At 44.4% G+C, this 18,675-nt stretch overlaps 1 protein-coding gene across 1 annotated transcript; it reads left to right on the top strand.

Moving 5' to 3' along the window:
• Window positions 1-546: 546 nt before the first annotated feature.
• LOC128973806 (organic solute transporter subunit alpha-like) lies at window positions 547-10,957 on the top strand. Its single transcript, XM_054390248.1, has 8 exons — window positions 547-628; window positions 2,376-2,527; window positions 3,335-3,408; window positions 4,945-5,103; window positions 7,942-8,053; window positions 9,053-9,199; window positions 10,101-10,206; window positions 10,770-10,957. The coding sequence occupies exons 1-8, from the start codon at window positions 547-549 to the stop codon at window positions 10,955-10,957; spliced, it is 1,020 nt and encodes a 339-aa protein (XP_054246223.1).
• Window positions 10,958-18,675: the final 7,718 nt, after the last annotated feature.

Here is an 18,675-nt window from a genome sequence, read left to right as displayed (position 1 = left end):
TGCTACACTGACCAAACAACTTTCTGCCTCCCCAGGCTCCTGCAGAGAGCCCGGTGCCCAGGGCTCCTCTGACCGGATTCGCGTGCAGGCAGACACGGGACCGGGGAATCTGGCCGTCTCCTGGGCCGGTTCCCCATCCCTCCCCGGCTACAGCAAGACTCGACTCAAGGTGCCCCGACAGCCTGGGCCTCCGAAGGACGGGGAACGCGGGTTGGCTTCCGCAAGAGCGGCGCCGGGAGCAGGCGGGACATGAGTCCCCGCAGATGAAATGGGAAGCGAGACGGTCGCCTCGCCCCTGGGCTCGGCAGTGTCCACCCGGCCGGTGGCCGGAGCGACCGGGCACTAAGAGGCAGCGCGGAGCTGCGCTCGCCGCCCGCCCGGCCGCGGCTCCCAAGCTAATCATTAACCGCTCCGCGGCGGCCCCGACCAGCATCGCGCCTCCCGTGCCGCACAGGGACCAGCGGGCAGGTACCGATAGCCGCCGTCTGTCCCCCGTCCCCTCCGCACCCTCAGGGCAGCGCGGCGGGGGCCGGCGGCCGCGCGGCCATGGAGGGCGAGGCGAATGGGACCCTCCATCCGTCGTCCTGCGGCGCCAAAGACCCGCCCTACTCACAGGAGCTGCTCCAGAGTAAGTGCGGCTCCGCCCGGACCGGGGCCAGGGCGGAAAGCGTGTGGGAGAGGGGGCTGCCCGCTGTCAGGGGCCCCTCTGCCTGCCGCCCATCTGTTAGCAGCCGCTGGCCTGCCGCACGACGGCCTCAGCACCCACGGGCGGGGATGGCCGTGACTGCCACTGCCCCTGCCTCTGCCCATCCCTCCGCCGTTCTTCCCCGGCGAGGAAATCCCCCGGGCAGAGGCTGGCGGCCGCCCGTCCCGGCCGGGCCTCTCTCTGGAGGGGAATTCGCGGAAGGGAGAGGACACAACACGGCTGCCCAGCACACAGCCGCGGCCGGGGATGGGAGAGAACAGGCTGATCGGCGAGGGAAGGGTGGTCAGAGGCGAGTGCCGCGGCCGCCCGGTACCCTCCGAACCGAGGGCTGAAGCAGCCCGTTGACCTGTGCCTGGGTGGATTCTAAGGTGTGAAGATGTGCACTGACTGCTCCACCTGTAGGCAAGCCTAGAATCGTTGGGGTTTTTTTCCAAGCAGGTTAGGTTACAGAGGCAGGGATAGAGGTTCATCTTTGCGTGCATTGCTCAGTATGCCTTTAGACCGGGTGCAGCCACAGTGGGTCTTAGCACCAGTCATGAACGTCTCCTAAATTAAGCACGACTCCTCTGCAGTGCTTTCTTGCCTCCAGAACCATCTTTCTTGGGGAAAACAAAACAAAACAAAAAACCTCAAACATCAGCTATTGGTAAAAGTTGATATCCCTACCCTGTGTAAATGGAGACATAAAACCCATCAGCCGTGGGTAAATTAATATTCATACCCAGCTTTGAGGAAGAAGTAAAAATCAATTTGGTGAAGACATCAAGTTTTCACTCAGGCTAGATACATCAAGGGCTTATCCTTCCAATCTTAGGGTGCTCCACAAACTTCTACTGAGCCTCTAAAGAGTTTGTGTGCCTAGGGAAGAGATGCACAAGCACTGCAGGACTTAGTACCAGTAATGAACATGAACTTCTCCTGAATTAAGAATAACTCCAGTGCAGTGCTTTATTCTGTCTCCAGAAGGACCTTTCTTGTGAAAAAAAAATACAGCTCAACCATGACCTGTAGGTAAAAGTTGATATCCATACCCACTATAAATGCAGAGATAAAACCTATCAGCCATGAGTAAATGTTAATATCCAGCTTTGAGGAAGAAGTAAAAATCAATTTGGTGAAAGCATCAAGTTTTAACTCAGGCTAGATACATCAAGGGTTTATCCTTTCATTGCTAGTGTGCTCCACAAACTTCTACTGAGCCCCTAAAAAATTTGTGTGCCTAGGAAGAGATGCACAAGCATGCCTATGAATGTTCAATGAAGTAAAGAATTAATACAAAGTAAATAATTTTTTTTCTTGTAGTCAGCCTGGAAAAGTTCCCAGAACATGTATTTATTGTATATACTTATATTATGCATTTGCTTTATATTCTATTACATACTTACATTCATCTAAGGATATTTGTCCTGGAACTTCACCTTTCTGAAGGGAACTTTTGCATAATTTGGGAACATGGAAGCATATTCTTCCTATATGCTGTCTGTGGATGCCAGAGAGATTTAATCCTGAACTTTGAATTATCCTATGGAGTCAATAGTCTATCAGTGTGGCTGAGTGCAAGTCTTTGCAGGAACAGGGTTAAGAAGCTCCTCAGAGATGGTGACTTTACATTAAATGTTTGGAATGCTTATGACATAAACCAGAACTGTTTTCTTTTCTCTCTCTGCAGGCCTTGACCTACCAGGGAGATTTCTCTTCGCAATCTTGACCCTGATGATGCTAATTGCTGATCTGGTGTTTATAGAGGAAGCTGTCTACATCTATAGGAAAATCCCCTCCTGCAGAAGATCAATCATAATTTGGATTACTGCTGCAGCTCCAGTGAGTTTTCCCACAAAAGAGATAAAAGTCAATGTTGAAAATAGGGGTTTCCCTGAAAATCCACATGATTTTGGACAAGTTACTCATGGGTCAGCAGTGTGGCCTTGTGGCCAAGAAGGCCAGTGCTGTCCTGGGGTGCATTCAGAGGACTGTGCCCAGCAGATCCAGGGGGGTTCTCCTCCCCTTCTACTCTGCCCTAGTGAGGCCCCACCTGGAATATTGCATCCAGTTCTGGGCTCCCCAGTTCAAGAGGGACAGGGATCTACTTGAGAGAGTCCAAGGGAGGGCTACAAGGATGATGAAGGGACTGGAGCACTGCCTGATGAGGAAAAGCTGAGAGACCTGGGGCTCATTAGTCAGGAGAGAAGACTGAGAGGGGATCTAATAAGGGGCTGGAGGTCAAGAAGGAAGGGACAGGCTCTGCTCACGCAGCTTGTGATAGGACAAGGGCAATGGATGTAAACTACAGCACAGGAAATTTCACCTCAACATGAGGACTGTAAGGGTCCCAGAGCACTGGAACAGGCTGCCCAGAGAGGTTGTGGAGTCTCCTTCTCTGGAGACTTTCCAGCCCTGTCTGGATGTATTCCTGTGTGACCTGTGCTGGATTCTATGGTCCTCTTCTGGCAGGGGGTTTGGACTCAAAGATCTCTATAGGTCCCTTCCAACCCCTAACATCCTGTGATCCTGTGAATTTGCTTTATCTCTGTCCCTCATACAATCATCCTTCCTTTCTTTGTAGGTGATTGCTACTACTTCATGAACTTGTTTTACCTTTGTCCCTCATATAATCCTCCTCCTTTGTAGGTCATTGCAACTACTTCATGCATTGGCATGTGGATTCCTCGCTCAACAATGTTTACAGATTTCACAGCAGCAGTGTGAGTGTTCTCCTTATTTCTAGAATTTGCTCCAAACCCTGATTTTCTTCCCTCTAAACATCTGCTGCTCTTGGTGAACACAGTCATTTTGTAAATTTAACAATTTAGTAATTTTTGGTTTGAGTGGAAATCTCTTGGTAGCTCTTCTCTGGGAAGAGGAAATGCTGAAGCAGTTCCCAGTGCTACAGTCCCCTAGTGTGGGAACCTCAGTATGAAAGATCTGTGACTTGCATGTAATTGATCCCTGGGATTGACAGTAGCTTTGAAGCAGCACTCTTTTCTCTCCTCTCTCTGCATGTCATGTGGAATGAGATTCTGACCTGTGACTTCTTCTTTCCACTTTTACTAATGATGAGCTGTGGAAATCTATTATTAATGGTGGCAAGTGAACCTCCGATGAGTATATCGATGTAAAAATGTTCCACAGTTGTCCTGATAAAAGCACTTTCTGTGTGAGCCTGACAGCTCTGACATGCACAGAGGAGGAGGGAGAAATGTGGTCTTTGCTTTCTGGAGGTGGTGGCGCAGCCCTGGTAGGCAGAGCCAAGGAGGGGGACGCTGTGGCCTTAGGCACTCCAGTTGATTTCAGGATGGTTTTGGAACCCTCTGCAGGACAGTATCACAGACTATCACAAATAGCCTCCCCCCATGTCACACTGCATTTATTTACTAAGAGAGTAAAATCACAAACATAGTAACAGGGGACACTGTTAGGATGCAGCAATTTGTGCAGGTAATGCGGATTGCCAGAAGCTTCCAAGGATCCAGTTCTAAGGCACTTGTCTGAATTCTCCCTTCTCCCTTGCCCAAGCTGCAGGTTCCCATCCCCTCCCTTGCATCCAGTACCACTCTGTCTCCAGTTGCACAGCAAGCTCCTTCAAGGAGGCAGTGCAGCTGAAGAGGAACTCTTGTTTGGTGAAGCTGGATTTCAATGAATCAATTCCCTAGAGCTGTTTGGGACAGGGAGGAAAGGGTGGATGCACAATCGTTAGTTCTTGGGAAGGGTTGAGAATGGGTAGCTGGTGAAGGAGGGAGAGGTGGGGTTGCAGCAGTCAGTACTTGGATCAGAGGAACCACACCTTAACTGGGCCTGGGTATTCAATGTTAGCTATATATACACATATAAATATAAATATATGAACCTAGTGATGCTTGTTGGTTGGTTTTGGTGTTTTGGATTTTTTTTTTTTACTTTTTAGAGGAGGAAGAAGACTTATTTTGAAAAGTTTTTACCAGACTAGATACCTGATGAAAAAATATGGCTATACTGACTTGGGCAAGCCTATTAAAGCCTGTGCTTTAATCCTGACTCTGACACTAGCCACCAAGTGCAGCTTTGGGAAATTCCACAGCTCCTCTGTGCCTCAGTTTATTCCTCTTTCAGTGTGGTCAGGGCAGTTCTGGTCCTCAAGATGATGGAAAGCAGAAGGTTTTATTTTTGTCGATTGCAAAGTGGACAGAAGGCAGCGGTGGCCTTGCACAGGCGTACAAGAGACACACAGGGAAGTTCAAGCAGCCATTTGCTTCCTCTCCTAGATTTTTTGCTATAACAATCCACAAGTTCCTGATGATGATGATTAAAGAGTGTGGAGGTCAAAAGCTTCTCCTCAGGAGGTTTGAAAATGGTCGCTTCAAGATCAGCACCGGTCCCTGCTGCTGCTGCTGTCTTTGCCTCCCTCGTGTGCGCATCACTAGGTGAGTTGCTCTTTAAGATTTCCCAGCTGGAAAACGGCTGCTGGAATTTAGCCAACTTGGCAAGGCCAGGCTTACAGCAAAGGGCCTCCTTGCTTCCTGAAAATCATTTTCCAGCCATCTGTTTTCAACAGTGCCATCGCTTTGGGGCTGTACACCACCGCTCATTTAATTTCATCTTCAGAATGCAGAATTTTACTGCATTATAAAGGCTCGAGAGGTTGAGCTCTCTCAATTTAACCCAGTGCCGTGTTCCCGCTCAGAGTAATGTTGAGCACTGTAGTATCTCTCCAGCTAACCCCATTCTCTTCCCAGAAACTGTTTCTATAGTAGGCAGTGGTATGTGGGAGGAAGAATTTCTACTCTAGGAAATGTAATAACTGAGATTTCAGTTCCTTTTCATTCCAGAAGGGAACAAACGTCTCCAAAATTGGGTATTTTTCACAGGCAAAATTGGTTATTTTTCACAGGCAGAATCGTGAGATTGAGGCTGTCTTGAAAGAAAATTTCTCTTACTTTGTTGAAATGGAAATGTTTCATTCTGATTTTGACTTCAAAACTACTTCAGATTGAAAGAATTTTTAGAGCAACAAAAAAAGAAAAAAGAAAAGATGTGATTCCTGGAAAGCTTTGTTCTGAAAGAAATGACTTTGTATGGTGAGGCAAAAGCAAGTATTTTCTGGCAGACTTCATGCACCTCTGAGAAGTGGAGTGAGGATGGAGAGCTGCACCTCCAGGGTGCCTCCTTTGTGTACAGCCTGGGTCTTGCTCTGGTTAGTGTCACCCAGTCATTTACACGCTGCTCCACAGCCTGGAAGCCTCATGTGTTTCCCAGGGCTTTCCTGCTGGCACAGAGTATGAGAATGTTTCTCTCATTAAAAGCAAAAGCTGAAAGACTGAATGTGCAAGACAGAGACTTTTCTGTGAGGCCCTGGGCATTGGTGTGAGAGGGACCTCAAGGGCTTTATGGTCTGGTTAAATGAAAGCATCCAGCAGAACACAAGGTAGCAATGTGTGGTGCATTTGCAAAAATTCTTATTTTTTTGTTGTAATAATTCTTCCTTTAACTGCCTCATTCAGTGTTAGAATGTAAATTCGTGATTCCATCATTTTATTTTAATGAAGTAACACTAGCTGTTTACATTGGAGGGGGCACCAAAAAGAACTGGTAGTAAACCAACTGAAAATGGAGCTCCAAAAAATGGATGTAATACAATAGGCATAAAATCAGCAACTACTGATATGAATCTAAATGACTACTAATTTTCATGGGTGTTGGTTCAGCCTTCAGCAGTCAGAGCTGAAGAAATGCCACAGCTCTGAGCTGTGCTGTAGATTTGATGTCACCAGTATATGTTTTTCTTTCCATGTCTGTCATCCTATATATAGATTGTAGCAGAGTTTGGGAGATGTTCCTCTGCTATACCTTCCTATTGGCTGATCCAGTGACAGTTTATGCAGGATTATGTTAGCTAATAATACCAACTCCTTTCAGAAGCTAGATAGTGCCTACTACTTCTGGGAGGAAGGACAGCTGTCTGTTTGGGAAAAAAAAAAAAAAGGCTTTTTGTTCTGCAGGGGGCTTAAGGCTTCTTCTCCAGTGTCTGTAGCACTGGGAAGCTCACCTGCTGCCTCTGCTTCTGACTTCTAGCCTTTTCCCATTACAGGGTATATTTTTTTTTTGAGACAGGAGCCAGCTATACCAGAGAAAGGCCAGTCTCATATTCCTTTTGTAGGTATCTCCTGGATAAACAGGGAGCTACTCCAGGGGAGGGATTCTTTCTCTTAAAAAGCCATATGCTCTCAAACCCTGGGAAAGCTATGAAGGTACAGTACACAGATGAGGCAAAGTAATGAGCCATACAGCAGGGAGAGATGTGGTGAAGAGGTGTGATGGTCAGGAAAAATACACACAATGTGTGATGTTGCAGTGACTGCATTGTTTCTCATATTGTCCTTTAAAGCCTTTTGGGAATAATACATCTTTGCACAGACACACACACACTAAGTGGAGGGTAGTTGCAGGCCTTTCCACATGTGTTTGTGCTGTTCACAATCCTGTGGTTTGAGCAATTCCTGGTTCATGGCTGTATCCTGTAGCATACTAGATGGCAGCCTGTTGTTTGCTGAGATATCTCTGATGGCTTTCTCAAGGGCCCAAAGTGCTGGAGTGTAGACAGCATTGACAGTATGGCAAATAATACACAGTAACAGGCTAAAATATGAGCCAGTTGTAGCAGCCACAGCTTGTCCTAGAAAGACTGAAACGGGGTTCAGGTCAGTCAGATTTCATATCCTCCTGTTAGAAAGTTCATCTGCCCCTTTGCTGGTGGCTTTTAATGCTGACTGGCCGGGTTATGGGCTGTGTACTGGACTCAGTTTATATTGATAGAAGTAAGGAAATCCTGAGCTGTCCTGCTGGCCCTGTGCGGTTTGCCAAGGCAAAGATAATACTTTTCTGCTGTTAGAGTATGGAGAAACAAACCCCCACGCTACATGGTAGTAAGTATTCAAGAACTAGCAGTCTTTTCACCTAGGGCTGTGTTATTTCCTTTCTTCACCTACCACAGAACTGGCCAGTGTTTGACCAGGAAGGCTGAATTGCCCGATTTCATCAGTGAACTGAAACAGTAAAGCAGGAAGGCAAGAGCAAGTGGCATTATTGTGCAGAAACCAGTAACTGTTCCTCCCCAGATTTTATCCACATGCTACAGGAGTGGAAAAGGTTTTACAGTTGACAGTATTAAAAAAAAAAAAAAAGAAAGTTGTTAATGTTAATAAGATCTTGGCCTATGTGATTTTTTTTTTCATTCTTGTTTTATTGTTTTGATTTTTGTCCAGGCGAACTCTCTTTTGGCTGAAGCTGGGCACCTTCCAGCTTGTTTGCTTTCGACCCATGCTCATATTCTTATCAATAGTGCTTTGGACTAATGGCAATTACACCCTTTCCAATGTAAGTAAATGTTTTAATCAGAGATGATCCACAAAATCCATGGATTTTAGGGTTGATGTTAGTACTGTGAAATCTAGGAGCACTTCCAATGAGTTTTTACTGTATTCTTTTGACACCCTGAAGCATATAAATTCTGCCTTCCCTTAGGCTCTACATTTGCTGGGTTCTCTTGGAAAGAAACTGGCCATCAGGGTGTGTTTGTTACCAGATTGTGTTCCAGTATACTCCAATATTATGCTCCCAGCTTGTATGGTTAGAATGTCTGCACACTGGAGGTGTCCAAGGCCAGGTTGTATGAGGCCTTGAGCAGCTGAGTCTAGTTTAGAGGCATCCCTGCCCATGGTGGGGAGGTTGGAACAGATGATCTCTAAGGTCCCTTCCAACCTAAGCCATTCTATGATGCTATGAACATGAGGACTGCAAGTTGCCCTGTGGGATGTCCCTGCCCAAGTGTATGTACTGACAAGTAAACAGAAAGCCTAATTTTATGTTTTACTGCAAATCACGGTGATTTTCATGTCCATGCAAAGTAGAAAAGACAGTACTTCTGCTTTCTACCATCTAAGCCACAGATGAGGGAGAATTCTATCTGCTAATAATTTTGCACCTCTTGGATAACTCAGAATAAAAGTAATATTTTTGTTGTTGTTGTTGTTGTTTCATGGTGTAAAAGAAAGCACCTCTCTGAATCTTGAATATGCTCTGATGAGCTGCTGAGCATTCTCAGGTGCTGCTGGGGTCAGATTGAGGGTTGTGTCACTTGCCAGGCTGAACAGATTCACATGTCTGTGCCTGCTGAGTGAGAGCACCCTGCTAATACTGCAGTTGATGCTGTGCACGTTTCCCATGCAGGCTCCAGCAGCTGCTGCTGCCATCAGCTTTTATAGAGACAGAAACAAGCATTTTAACATCTGCATCACCCAATTCACAACTTCTTCCTGGAAACAGTAAAATGCACTGTAAAGTTTTATAGGTACACTTGTTTAATTTGCTTCTCAGTTATCTCCCAAAGGAGCTGCAATATGGATTAACTGTATTGTTGGTGTCCTCACCATTATTGGGCTGTGGCCAGTTGGAATCATGTTTCTACAAGTTAAAAATGTCCTTACCTGTAAAAAGATCATCCCAAAGTTTACTCTTTATCAGGTGAGCAGTTTAATATTTCTTAACTGCTGGTATAACACTGTCTCTCTGGTTCTTCCTTTGTTGAAATGTTCTAGTATTTTATTTCTCATTAAATACACTATTTAAAGGCATCTTTTTACTTGATTAAAGCTGCAGCCTTTTCAAGTACTCGCCTTGGCTGCTCATCAGTTTCAGCCTGAGCCAATTTACATCTAGTCTCTCAGGAGTGTTGGAGGTATGAAAGCTGCATAAAATACACATATCTGTAGGTAACTGAAATCAAAACAGCCCCTTCTGTGAGGCTTGAAGAAGGCTTTGTAGATGCAGTATCCTGAAACACAATGCTGGTGTGTAGTTCTAAAAACTAGGAGAGGATGTGTAGGTGGCTGTTGTTTGAATTGTTTCAGCACATAGCAATGTTCTGTTTTGCCAATATTTCCCTTAGCCATTCTGCACTTTAGAGTTAGATAATAATGAAAATGGTTGGGAATCATTAAATAGTAAGGAACAGAACCAGATAGTTACACTGAAAAAAATCAGGGACAGAGCTACTGGTTTTGCACATTGCCCTGAAAAGAGTACAGCAGAATCCTTGGATATGCATCCTTCTTGAACAGGACATATAGAGAGTCTGCTGCACTAAGGTCACTGTTAAGTAAATTATTAAGTACTTATAAATGCATTAAGCAGAATAGTCACACCTGCAAAGCTGCATTATGGTGAATCCAGGTGTAGGACAGCAAACTCTGTCAATGTGAGGGTTTATACTCAGCTGCAGGCAGCCTGCTGGTGGATGGGAGGAGAGGGAGGACAAGAAGGGAGAAATGAGCCAAAAGAGGGTCTGTTATGAAAGCAGAACTGTTGTGTGAACTATAAACCTATTCCTGGTAGCTAAGTCATCATTTTACTCTTTCTGGTGCAGTTTATTGTCATTCTGAACAACTTGCAAACACCTATTATCAAGATGTTGGCCACACAAAGGGTCATTGCCTGTGTTCCACCACTCTCCTCTTCAGCAACAGGATCATGTAAGTTCTCTTGGGAAGGATGTTCTTCATTTACATATGGCGGTGGCAGGTCAATGTTGCTGACTGTGATATTTGATATTTTCTCAAAATACTAATTTCCTGAAGATCATGTACCTTTTGGAGAATCCCAGCTTTTAAATAGAAAACAGGGACAAAAGTTTTATAAGCTTTCGTGGTCACAGAGAAAAACTTGATAATGAGAAGAGGTTGAATTGGAAATGAGAAGAGGTGGAATGGAAATAAGAGAAAAATATATCAACATGCAGACTTGCAGAGCAGCATGTAATTTCATCATAGCATTGGGAATGGTTGGCTGTGAGTTCAAGAACCATGCCAGATCTCTTGCATTTTGTTGGTGGTGCATGCTTATTGATGGGCAGTAGTGTAATTCTGTAACTGATTTTTTTTTTTTTTCTGAGCGTGAGAGACGCTCTGAGATGGGACAGGATGGTAAAGTTTGTTCTTTTTTGCACAGATGAAAATTAATAAGCCAGGTATTTTTTTTTTGGGTCTGATTTCCCCCTTTTTGGGGGCTTTTCTTTGTCTTCTGTTTTATTTGGCAGATGTGAGCCAGCAGGTCCTCATCATGGAAATGTTTCTGATAACACTAATCTCAAGGGTGGTCTATCGGAGAAGATATGATGACCTAGAGCCTCCTGAGTGTACAGCTGAAGAAGTTGGGGACAAAAAGCAGATTCCTAAGACTATGCTGAATGGCAGAGTTAGTGAAGATGGATTGCCAAGGGTTTAGAAACCCTCTGTGATCCTCTTCTGCAGGGTCCTGAAGCTCAGTTTCAGGAGCTTGTGTATTTTTGCACTACAAACAGCTGTTGTTCAAGTCAGAACAACTTCTGACATAAATGCCTGTCAGCTGCAGTTCTGAAAGGACCACTAGTGGCAAGATAACCCTGTTTATTCTCCAGGGATATATACATGGTGTGAATGTTTTCTTACGGTATAATTTAGTAAGATTTCTTACCATGTACTTTTATGCTGTTATTGAGCACTTGGTGGTAGCCAAAATATCTCACAATGTGATATGATTCCATTTTTTTAGCTGGTAGAATGGCTATAGAGTTAAACCAGAGTCATTCCTGTTCATCTCTGACTGTTTAAAATCTTCACCCTGGATTTTTGTCATATATCCAACACATCATTTTTAGATCCTTTCTCCAGTAAAATCTATCAGCTCTCACTCTATGCCATGAGCTCACCATAGCTAATTCTCATCAGTAAATACATTAGCATTTGTTTGTTGTGAAATCTTCAGACCTCTCCATGCTCTCCACCTACAGAAATTATAACCTCTTTAGGGCAAGGCTTTTTGCATTCCTTGGCAGTTCACCTCTTCACTTGGTAAATACAGAGCTGCTGTTTGTAAATATGCCTCTGGCAGATACGCTCCCTAGGGTTGGCAGATTCTCCGTCACTGGTCTGGAAAAATTCAAAGTAGGATTTAGAGTCTGAGATGTCATCTGTCACTGGTCTGTGATGTTAATGCTTTGGTTCTCTGCTAGGAAAATGGGAATAATGATATTCAGGATCCTTGCACAAATGGTGTCTGTGGGGATAAGAGCGACTGAAAGGAATGATGGGAGTGTCTGTTGGCAGCCAGCTGAACAGGAGCCAGCAATGACTCAGGTGGCCAAGGCGGCCAACAGCATCCTGGCCTTCATGAGGAGTAGCAGTGTGGCAGGCAGGACTAGAGAACTAATTGTCCCCTGTATTGTCACTGATGAGACTTCACTTTAAACATCACTGCGTTCAGTTTGGGCCCTCTTACTGCAAGAAAGACATTGAGGTCCTAGAAGGTATCCAGAGAAGAGCAACGATGCTGGTGAGGGGTTTGGAGGGCATGTCCTAGGAGGAGAAGCTGAGGGAGCTGGGGTTGTTTAGTCTGGAGAAAAGAAAGCTGAGGGGAACTCTTATTGCCCTCTACAACTACCTGAAAGGAGTTTGGGGCAAGGCTGGTGTTGGTCTCTTCTCCCAAGTAACCAGTGATAGGACGAGAGGAAATGGATTTAAGGGGAGGGTTTAGGTTGGACATTAGGAAAACCTTCTTTACTGAGAGAGGTGTTGGAACAGGTTGCCCAGGGAGGTGGTGGAGTTGCCATCCCTGGAGGTGATAAAGAAGCTTCAGCATATAGTTTAGTCATGATACTTGGGTTATGGTTGGACTTGATAATCTTAAAGGTCTTTTCCATCCTTTGTGATTCTATGATTCTATGTGCAGACTTGCAGAGCAGCATGTAACTTCATTACAGCATTAGGAATGGTTGGCTGTGAGTTCAAGAAGCTTCAAAAATGGAAAATAAAACATTTTGAGTTGGCAAAGAATCTCTGTGAATTGCTGTGGCATAGACTTTTAATTAATAGAGCAAATGAGACAAATGAGCATGGAAAATGTTTTCTGTAGTGGTTCTGAAAGGGGCATGCCTTGGTGGGTGGGATTGGTATGGAAGAGCAGATCCATGCAGTGTAGCATGGACAGTGGATGGAATGTATGGAGGAGTGGTGCAAAGGGCAGCTGCTGGGGCACAGCAAGTCTTCACTCATTGCTGTTGCTCTGGTGTCTGTCCTGTCTCTGAAGTGCCTATTAAATGTATCTTGTTATCATCAATGTGGGCCTGATTTAACCACAGGTATCATTAGCTGTTATGCCTTTGGATGGAGATTTAATATTTGTTGTGATCTTCAGCTGCATATTTCAATAAAATGTCCCGTGGTGATTGCTAAGCAGACCTCAGAACTGGTAGTGAAGATGTTTTCTTTTTACTAGGCAGTCATGGAGGTCTCAAAAAATTACTTGCTTTCACAGAACCCTTTTGAGGGCAAAAATGAATGTATTTTATCTTAAATATGTGCCTAAGAGCTTTCCTGAGTTGCAGTTTATGTGAATGCAGCACAATGTATGGGTCTTACTAGCTTATTGTTACAAGTTTCTTCTATCTTTCCCCTCCCCCTCCCCGGGTTTTTAATTAATAATTTCTTACCCACCTCTGGCTCAGACTAATAGCTGTAGCCTGCCTAATAGAGGTGCCACATCTAGGCAGGTGCCTGGGAGCTAGAAGTCAGGGGCACCAAGTGGCCTGCATTGCAGCACATTCGTTTAAGTGCTCTTGAAATTAAAACATTACAAATCACAACCTCCAGGTTGGACCTTATGCATTAAAGAGTATGAAAATAAACCAAACCAAACAAAACCAGAAAGCTGGAAATTCCTCCAGTCTCAGTTCTGATAAAGATTCCTTTCAGGTCAGTTGGAAAAAAATGTTTTCAGTTATGTGTTTGTGATTAAAGGATTTGAAAACACTTAAGGAAAGCTAGGAGATTAATTTTACAACTCCTTTTATACACCTGGTAATGAGTGAGCACATAACCTTTGTGTTATGTTTGCTTGGACTTACCATGTGAGGAGGAGTGAAGGTAATTTTATTGGTTTCCTTTGTGATGATAAAAGGCACCAACACCATTAAAATGCAAAGATAAGCATATACAGCTAATGAAGATGCTACAAGAGGTCTGTTGCAGCAGCTCCACTTATTCAACACATTGCCACTTGGCTTCCTTAGCCTTTTAAACAAAGTCTGACTGCTGATGACAATTTGAATGCTAATTCTTTTACTGCCAGCCATTCATGAATCTGCTTGCACCTCCCTAGCTCCCAGGTAGTAAAATGTATCACAATTTTTTTTTGGAGGGGGGAAGAGGGCTAGATAACACACTGACCTTTTAACTGCTTTAGATCCCTTTAAAAGTGTTAACTAGGTAATTCTGACAGTTACCTGAACTCAGCACCATCATCTTTGAACTGAAGCAGAGAAATCTAGAGAAACTTGCCCAAAGCCACACAGGGACTAGGATCAGGCTGCAGAAGTTACACAGTCTCACCTCCCTGCTGTGAAAAATACTGCCCCTTAAATGTGATAAAAATCACAAATTAAGCTGGGAGTCTGTGATTTAAGCGATGATTAGGTGAGTTAGATCATGGTTAGACAAGGTGTCCACCAGAACAGTAAAATCAGTTGCTCTCAGCTTTCATAACCTCATTTGAGTTAGAGCTACAGGTCAGAGCATCTCTTTGTCAGTTGTGGAACTAGGTGGAATTGTTGTGAAGAACAAACCTTTGTAATGTTGACTTGCAAGAGAAAGTAGCCAGGGTATCCCAGGCTATTTTTCTCTGCTAAGTCTAATATTGGTGTAATTCCCTATAGATCATTGTGCAGCCTTATTAGTAGATATCTACAAACACTTCATTCTTCACTTCTCAAAGTCCTAGTTGCTATTATTTTTTTTTTTTACGTGAAGACAATCAAAGCAGCACATTTAAAGAGCTCAGGACTCTATTTTTGCAGAATTATTTTTTTTTCTTCCCATTTCTCCATTACCCTTTCTTACACTGAAGAAAAAAAAAAAAAAGCAAGCTTGTTATGCCTATACTGATGCCACTTACTGCCAAATAATCAAGCAATTGGTGTGCCTGCACAGCACTTGAAGTCATTGGTGGTTTCTGACAGACCTAAGGCACCTTGTTGACGTCTCAGAATATTCTTTGTTGTTCTTCTAATAAGGAAAAGAAAACCCTGCTGTAGAAAGTGCATTGAAAACCAGGATGAATAATTTTTACGTTTTTTTGCAGGAGAAATCAAACAAATTTTAGACAGTTTTGGTCAGTTCAAAGGAGAGTAAATAATTGTCCAAAGGCAATTTCCCTTTCATCTGTGGATGCTTCTTCCCTTTGAAACTGTAAAAAGGCCACTTTCTTTAAGACCTGACAGGGTCACAGCATAATTTAGAAAAATACTCATAGAACTAGAACCATAGAATCATTAAGGTCAGGAAAGACCTTTAAGATCATCAAGTCCAACCATAACCCAACTGCCATGACCACTAAACTATATCCTGAAACACAGTATCTACAGCAACTCCACCACCTCTCTAGGCAGCCTGTGCCAACCCCTCACACTCTCTCCATAAAGAATTTTTTCCTAATGTCCAACCTAAACCTCCCCTGCCACAACTTCAACCCATTGCCTCTCATCCTGTGGCTGGTTACTTGGGAGAAGAGACCAACACCAGCCTCACTCCAACCTCCTTTCAGGTAGTTGTAGAGAGCAGTAAGATCTCCCCTCAGCCTTCTCTCCCCCAGACTAAACAGCCCCAGCTCCCTCCTTTTGTTTCCTTTAATGCAACTTTAGCAGCTGAAAAGTGTGTTTCCCCTGTAGAGATTCAGGCATGGGATCACAGATGCCTTCTGGGGTGTAAGGCATAGTTTTGATACAGGCTGATAATTGGTTCAGACATCTTAGAGAACTGTAAGCTGTGAGAAAGCAGTGCAAGACCTTCTGCAGAGCAAGAGCCAGGAGAAGGAAGATGAGACTGCTAGCAAAGGGGAACGTGTTGACAGAGGGATAATTAGCAGCTCAAGGGTTCTTGAGGAGAAAATAACAACGTGAAAAACATACAAAATCCTACAGAAAAAAAAAACTAGGTAGCCTGAGGATGGCAATTTAGCAATGTCAGTGATCAGCCCTTTCCAAGCAGCAACAGAAGCCAACCCTTCCTCTTCAGTGAAGGCTGCCCAACCAGCAGTGAGTCTGGAGTGCCTTATCAGGGGTGGCAAACACATTAGCTTGTTAGCTCTACCTACACATTGTGTATATTGACCAATAAATCATAAGTTTTATTTCTTAATCTGTGAAGTCCTTTTTGCAAAGGCTTGATATGTAGAAAAAAACCAAACCAAAACATAACAAAACAGATTAACTGACTCTGAAGAGGAAGGTTACAAAACAAAGAACTTTCAGTATGAGCAGCTACCTCTTCCTTAATCAACCTTTGAGTTCACTGCCTTAAGAACCACAGGAGGAGTTAGAAGCAGCATGAGAACAACTTCTGAATTTATATTCATGCATCATTGCAGATTATTGAAAAAGGGGAGTTTCTGTGCCTCCTTGTAGCCTTGCCATATCCAGCCAGCAAAGGGTGTGAGCTAATTGTTAAATTCAGTTCAACAAGTTCCTCATTAGGAGGAAATTACCTGAGTTTGAAATCTGCTAATTTTCCAATCAGGGTGAGTGTTTGCACTTGTGATTTGGAAATAATTAACACATGGTATAACATCAAAACCTACGTAAAGGCTAACGGTAGAGGGACTAATTTCCTTGGTGTGAAAATGGTGTGCGTGGTTTCCCCAGAGATCTATTGCTAACCTTTCAGTATCAGTATCTGCTCTGCAGGGTGTTTTAGTATTTATTGAGGTTGATTGTCTCCACAGATGTGCTTTCATATGTTAAATTGGGAAAAACGAACCATTCTTTTCCAAGGCTATTAGTACTTTTTTTGTTGTTATTTTGAAAGGTGCTGTATTTTGTTTCCCTTACTCCTGTGAACACAGACTTTTCCAGAATCACTTGCTTCTATTATCTCTAAAAGGAAATCATAAACTGCCACTTTCCTCTGCTCTGGTGAGACCTCACCTGGACTACTGCACCCAGCTCTGGAGCCTTCAACACAGGAAGGACATGGACCTGATGGAGTGGGTCCAGAGGAGGGACATGAAGATGTTCAGGGGGCAAGAGCACCTCTCCTGTCAGGACAGGCTGAAAGAGTTGAGGTTGTTCAGCCTGGAGAAGGGAAGTAGGCCTACAAAGATGGAGAGAGGCTGTTTACAAAAGCCTGGAGTGATAGGATGAGGGGCAATCGCTTCAAACTAGAGAAGAGTAGATTCAGATTGGATGTTAGGAATAAGTTCTTTATCATGAAGGTAGTGGAACACTGAAGCAGGTTGCCCAGGGAGGTGGTTGGGGCCCCATCCCTGGAGAGATTCAAGGTGAGGCTTGACAGCTCTGGGCAGCCTGATCTAGTTGAGGATGTCCCTGCTGACTGCAGAGGGGGTTGGACTAGATGACCTTTGGAGGTCCTTTCCAACCCAGACCATTCTATGATTCTTTTCAATTAGGACTTTAGCCTGAGTTCTGCAAACTTTAAAATGCACATTCCCAGGAGAGCTATGTTCTGATCCTTAAGGGCATTCCTAGGAATGTGAACGTGCTGTAGTATTTAGAAAGAAAGGATGTCCAGGTAGGACAACTAATCAGGAAAGCAGATGTGTACATAGAAGCGAGTGTATGTAGAAAACACAAACTAATTTTTCACCATAAGGTTTCAGCTATTGATTTAACTCTGACCATTACCATTTCTATGTATTATCAGATAAATAGTAGCTGGTCTAAAGAAGATATTATTTCTGGTAATTGATGATGCTCTTATATTTGAGAGCATGTCACTAGCACAGCTGTGTGCATTAATAACCTCTTGCCAGGAAGCTTGCATGGGAGAGGTGTGATTTAATCTCCGGTAGCTGAGTCAACTCCACCCAAGGGTGGTGCTAGTCCCACTGGCGTGAGTGTGCTCCAGTTTATTGACAAGAAGGGTGTGACTTGATAGCAGCAGAAAAGAAGAGCCCAATCCATGTGAGCAGGCAGCCTGCAGCACAGCCTGTGTTTCAGGAGCACTGTGGCCAGCAGGGACAGGGATGTGATGGTTCCCCTCTACTCACCAGGGTGAGGCCACACCTCGAGGGTTGTGTTCAGTTCTGGGCCCCTCAGTACAGGAAGGACATTGAGGAGCTGGAGTGTGTGCAGAGAAGGGCAATGAGGCTGGAGAAGGGCCTGGAGCACCTGGGCTGTGAGGAGCAATCGAGGGAGCTGGGGGTGTTCAGTCTGGAGGAGACTGAGGGAAGACCTTATTGTTCTCTACTACTAGCTGAAGGGAGGCTGGAGTGAGGAGGGAGCAGCCTCTGCTCCTTGGTGACAAGCGACAGGACCAGAGGAAATGGTTCCAAGCTGCATCAGGGAAGGTTTAGGCTGGATAGTGGGAAATATTTCTTCACTGAAAGGGTTGTCAAACACTGGAATGGTCTGCCCAGGGCAGTGGTGGATCACCACACCCAGGGGTGTTTAAGCAGTGTGTGGAGCTGATGCTTAGGGACATGATTTAGTGTTGACCCTTCAGTGCTGGGTCAAAGGTTGGACTGGAGGATCTTGAAGGTTTCTTCCAACCAGATACATTCTGTAATTATCTATCTGGACTAATGTCTGGTCCAGAAGCAGTCCAGTTTTGGCCACAGGTGCAATGACACACAGCACAGTACCTGGGCTCTGCTTGCCTGTGATTAGCATGTGGTGCTTTTCATTGCCTTTTGTAACCCCATTGCCTTTAAATCTTTAGGATCTCCAAGTAGAGTATTCCACAAAAACACCAGTGAGCAAGTGTAGGGTAGCTTTAAATGGCATCTGATCTACCAAGATCAAGCAGCATCCTTTAGGCAGAAAATCTGCCCCATGAAGACCTAAAGGGAAACTTGGCTCTTCTGTGCAGTCCTGTCTTCTCACATGTCCCTGGATATCTTGTGGTGACTGTTTGCAGGGAGATAGGAAGTGAGTTTCAGGTGCATATGAGTCAGTA

Source organism: Indicator indicator, chromosome 1 (genome assembly GCF_027791375.1).
Source record: "Indicator indicator isolate 239-I01 chromosome 1, UM_Iind_1.1, whole genome shotgun sequence".
Taxonomy (NCBI): domain Eukaryota; kingdom Metazoa; phylum Chordata; class Aves; order Piciformes; family Indicatoridae; genus Indicator; species Indicator indicator.
Note: the sequence above shows the minus strand (reverse complement) of the source record. Positions and strands in the feature narration are given on the sequence as shown.

Excerpts from the sequence above, each read along its gene's own strand:
- LOC128973806 (XM_054390248.1), top strand. The coding sequence starts at position 547 with ATGGAGGGCGAGGCGAATGGGACCCTCCATCCGTCGTCCTGCGGCGCC. Across the intron at positions 629-2,375 it reads CTCACAGGAGCTGCTCCAGA|GCCTTGACCTACCAGGGAGA; the intron begins GTAAGTGCGGCT and ends CTCTCTCTGCAG. Across the intron at positions 10,207-10,769 it reads CTCTTCAGCAACAGGATCAT|ATGTGAGCCAGCAGGTCCTC; the intron begins GTAAGTTCTCTT and ends TTTATTTGGCAG.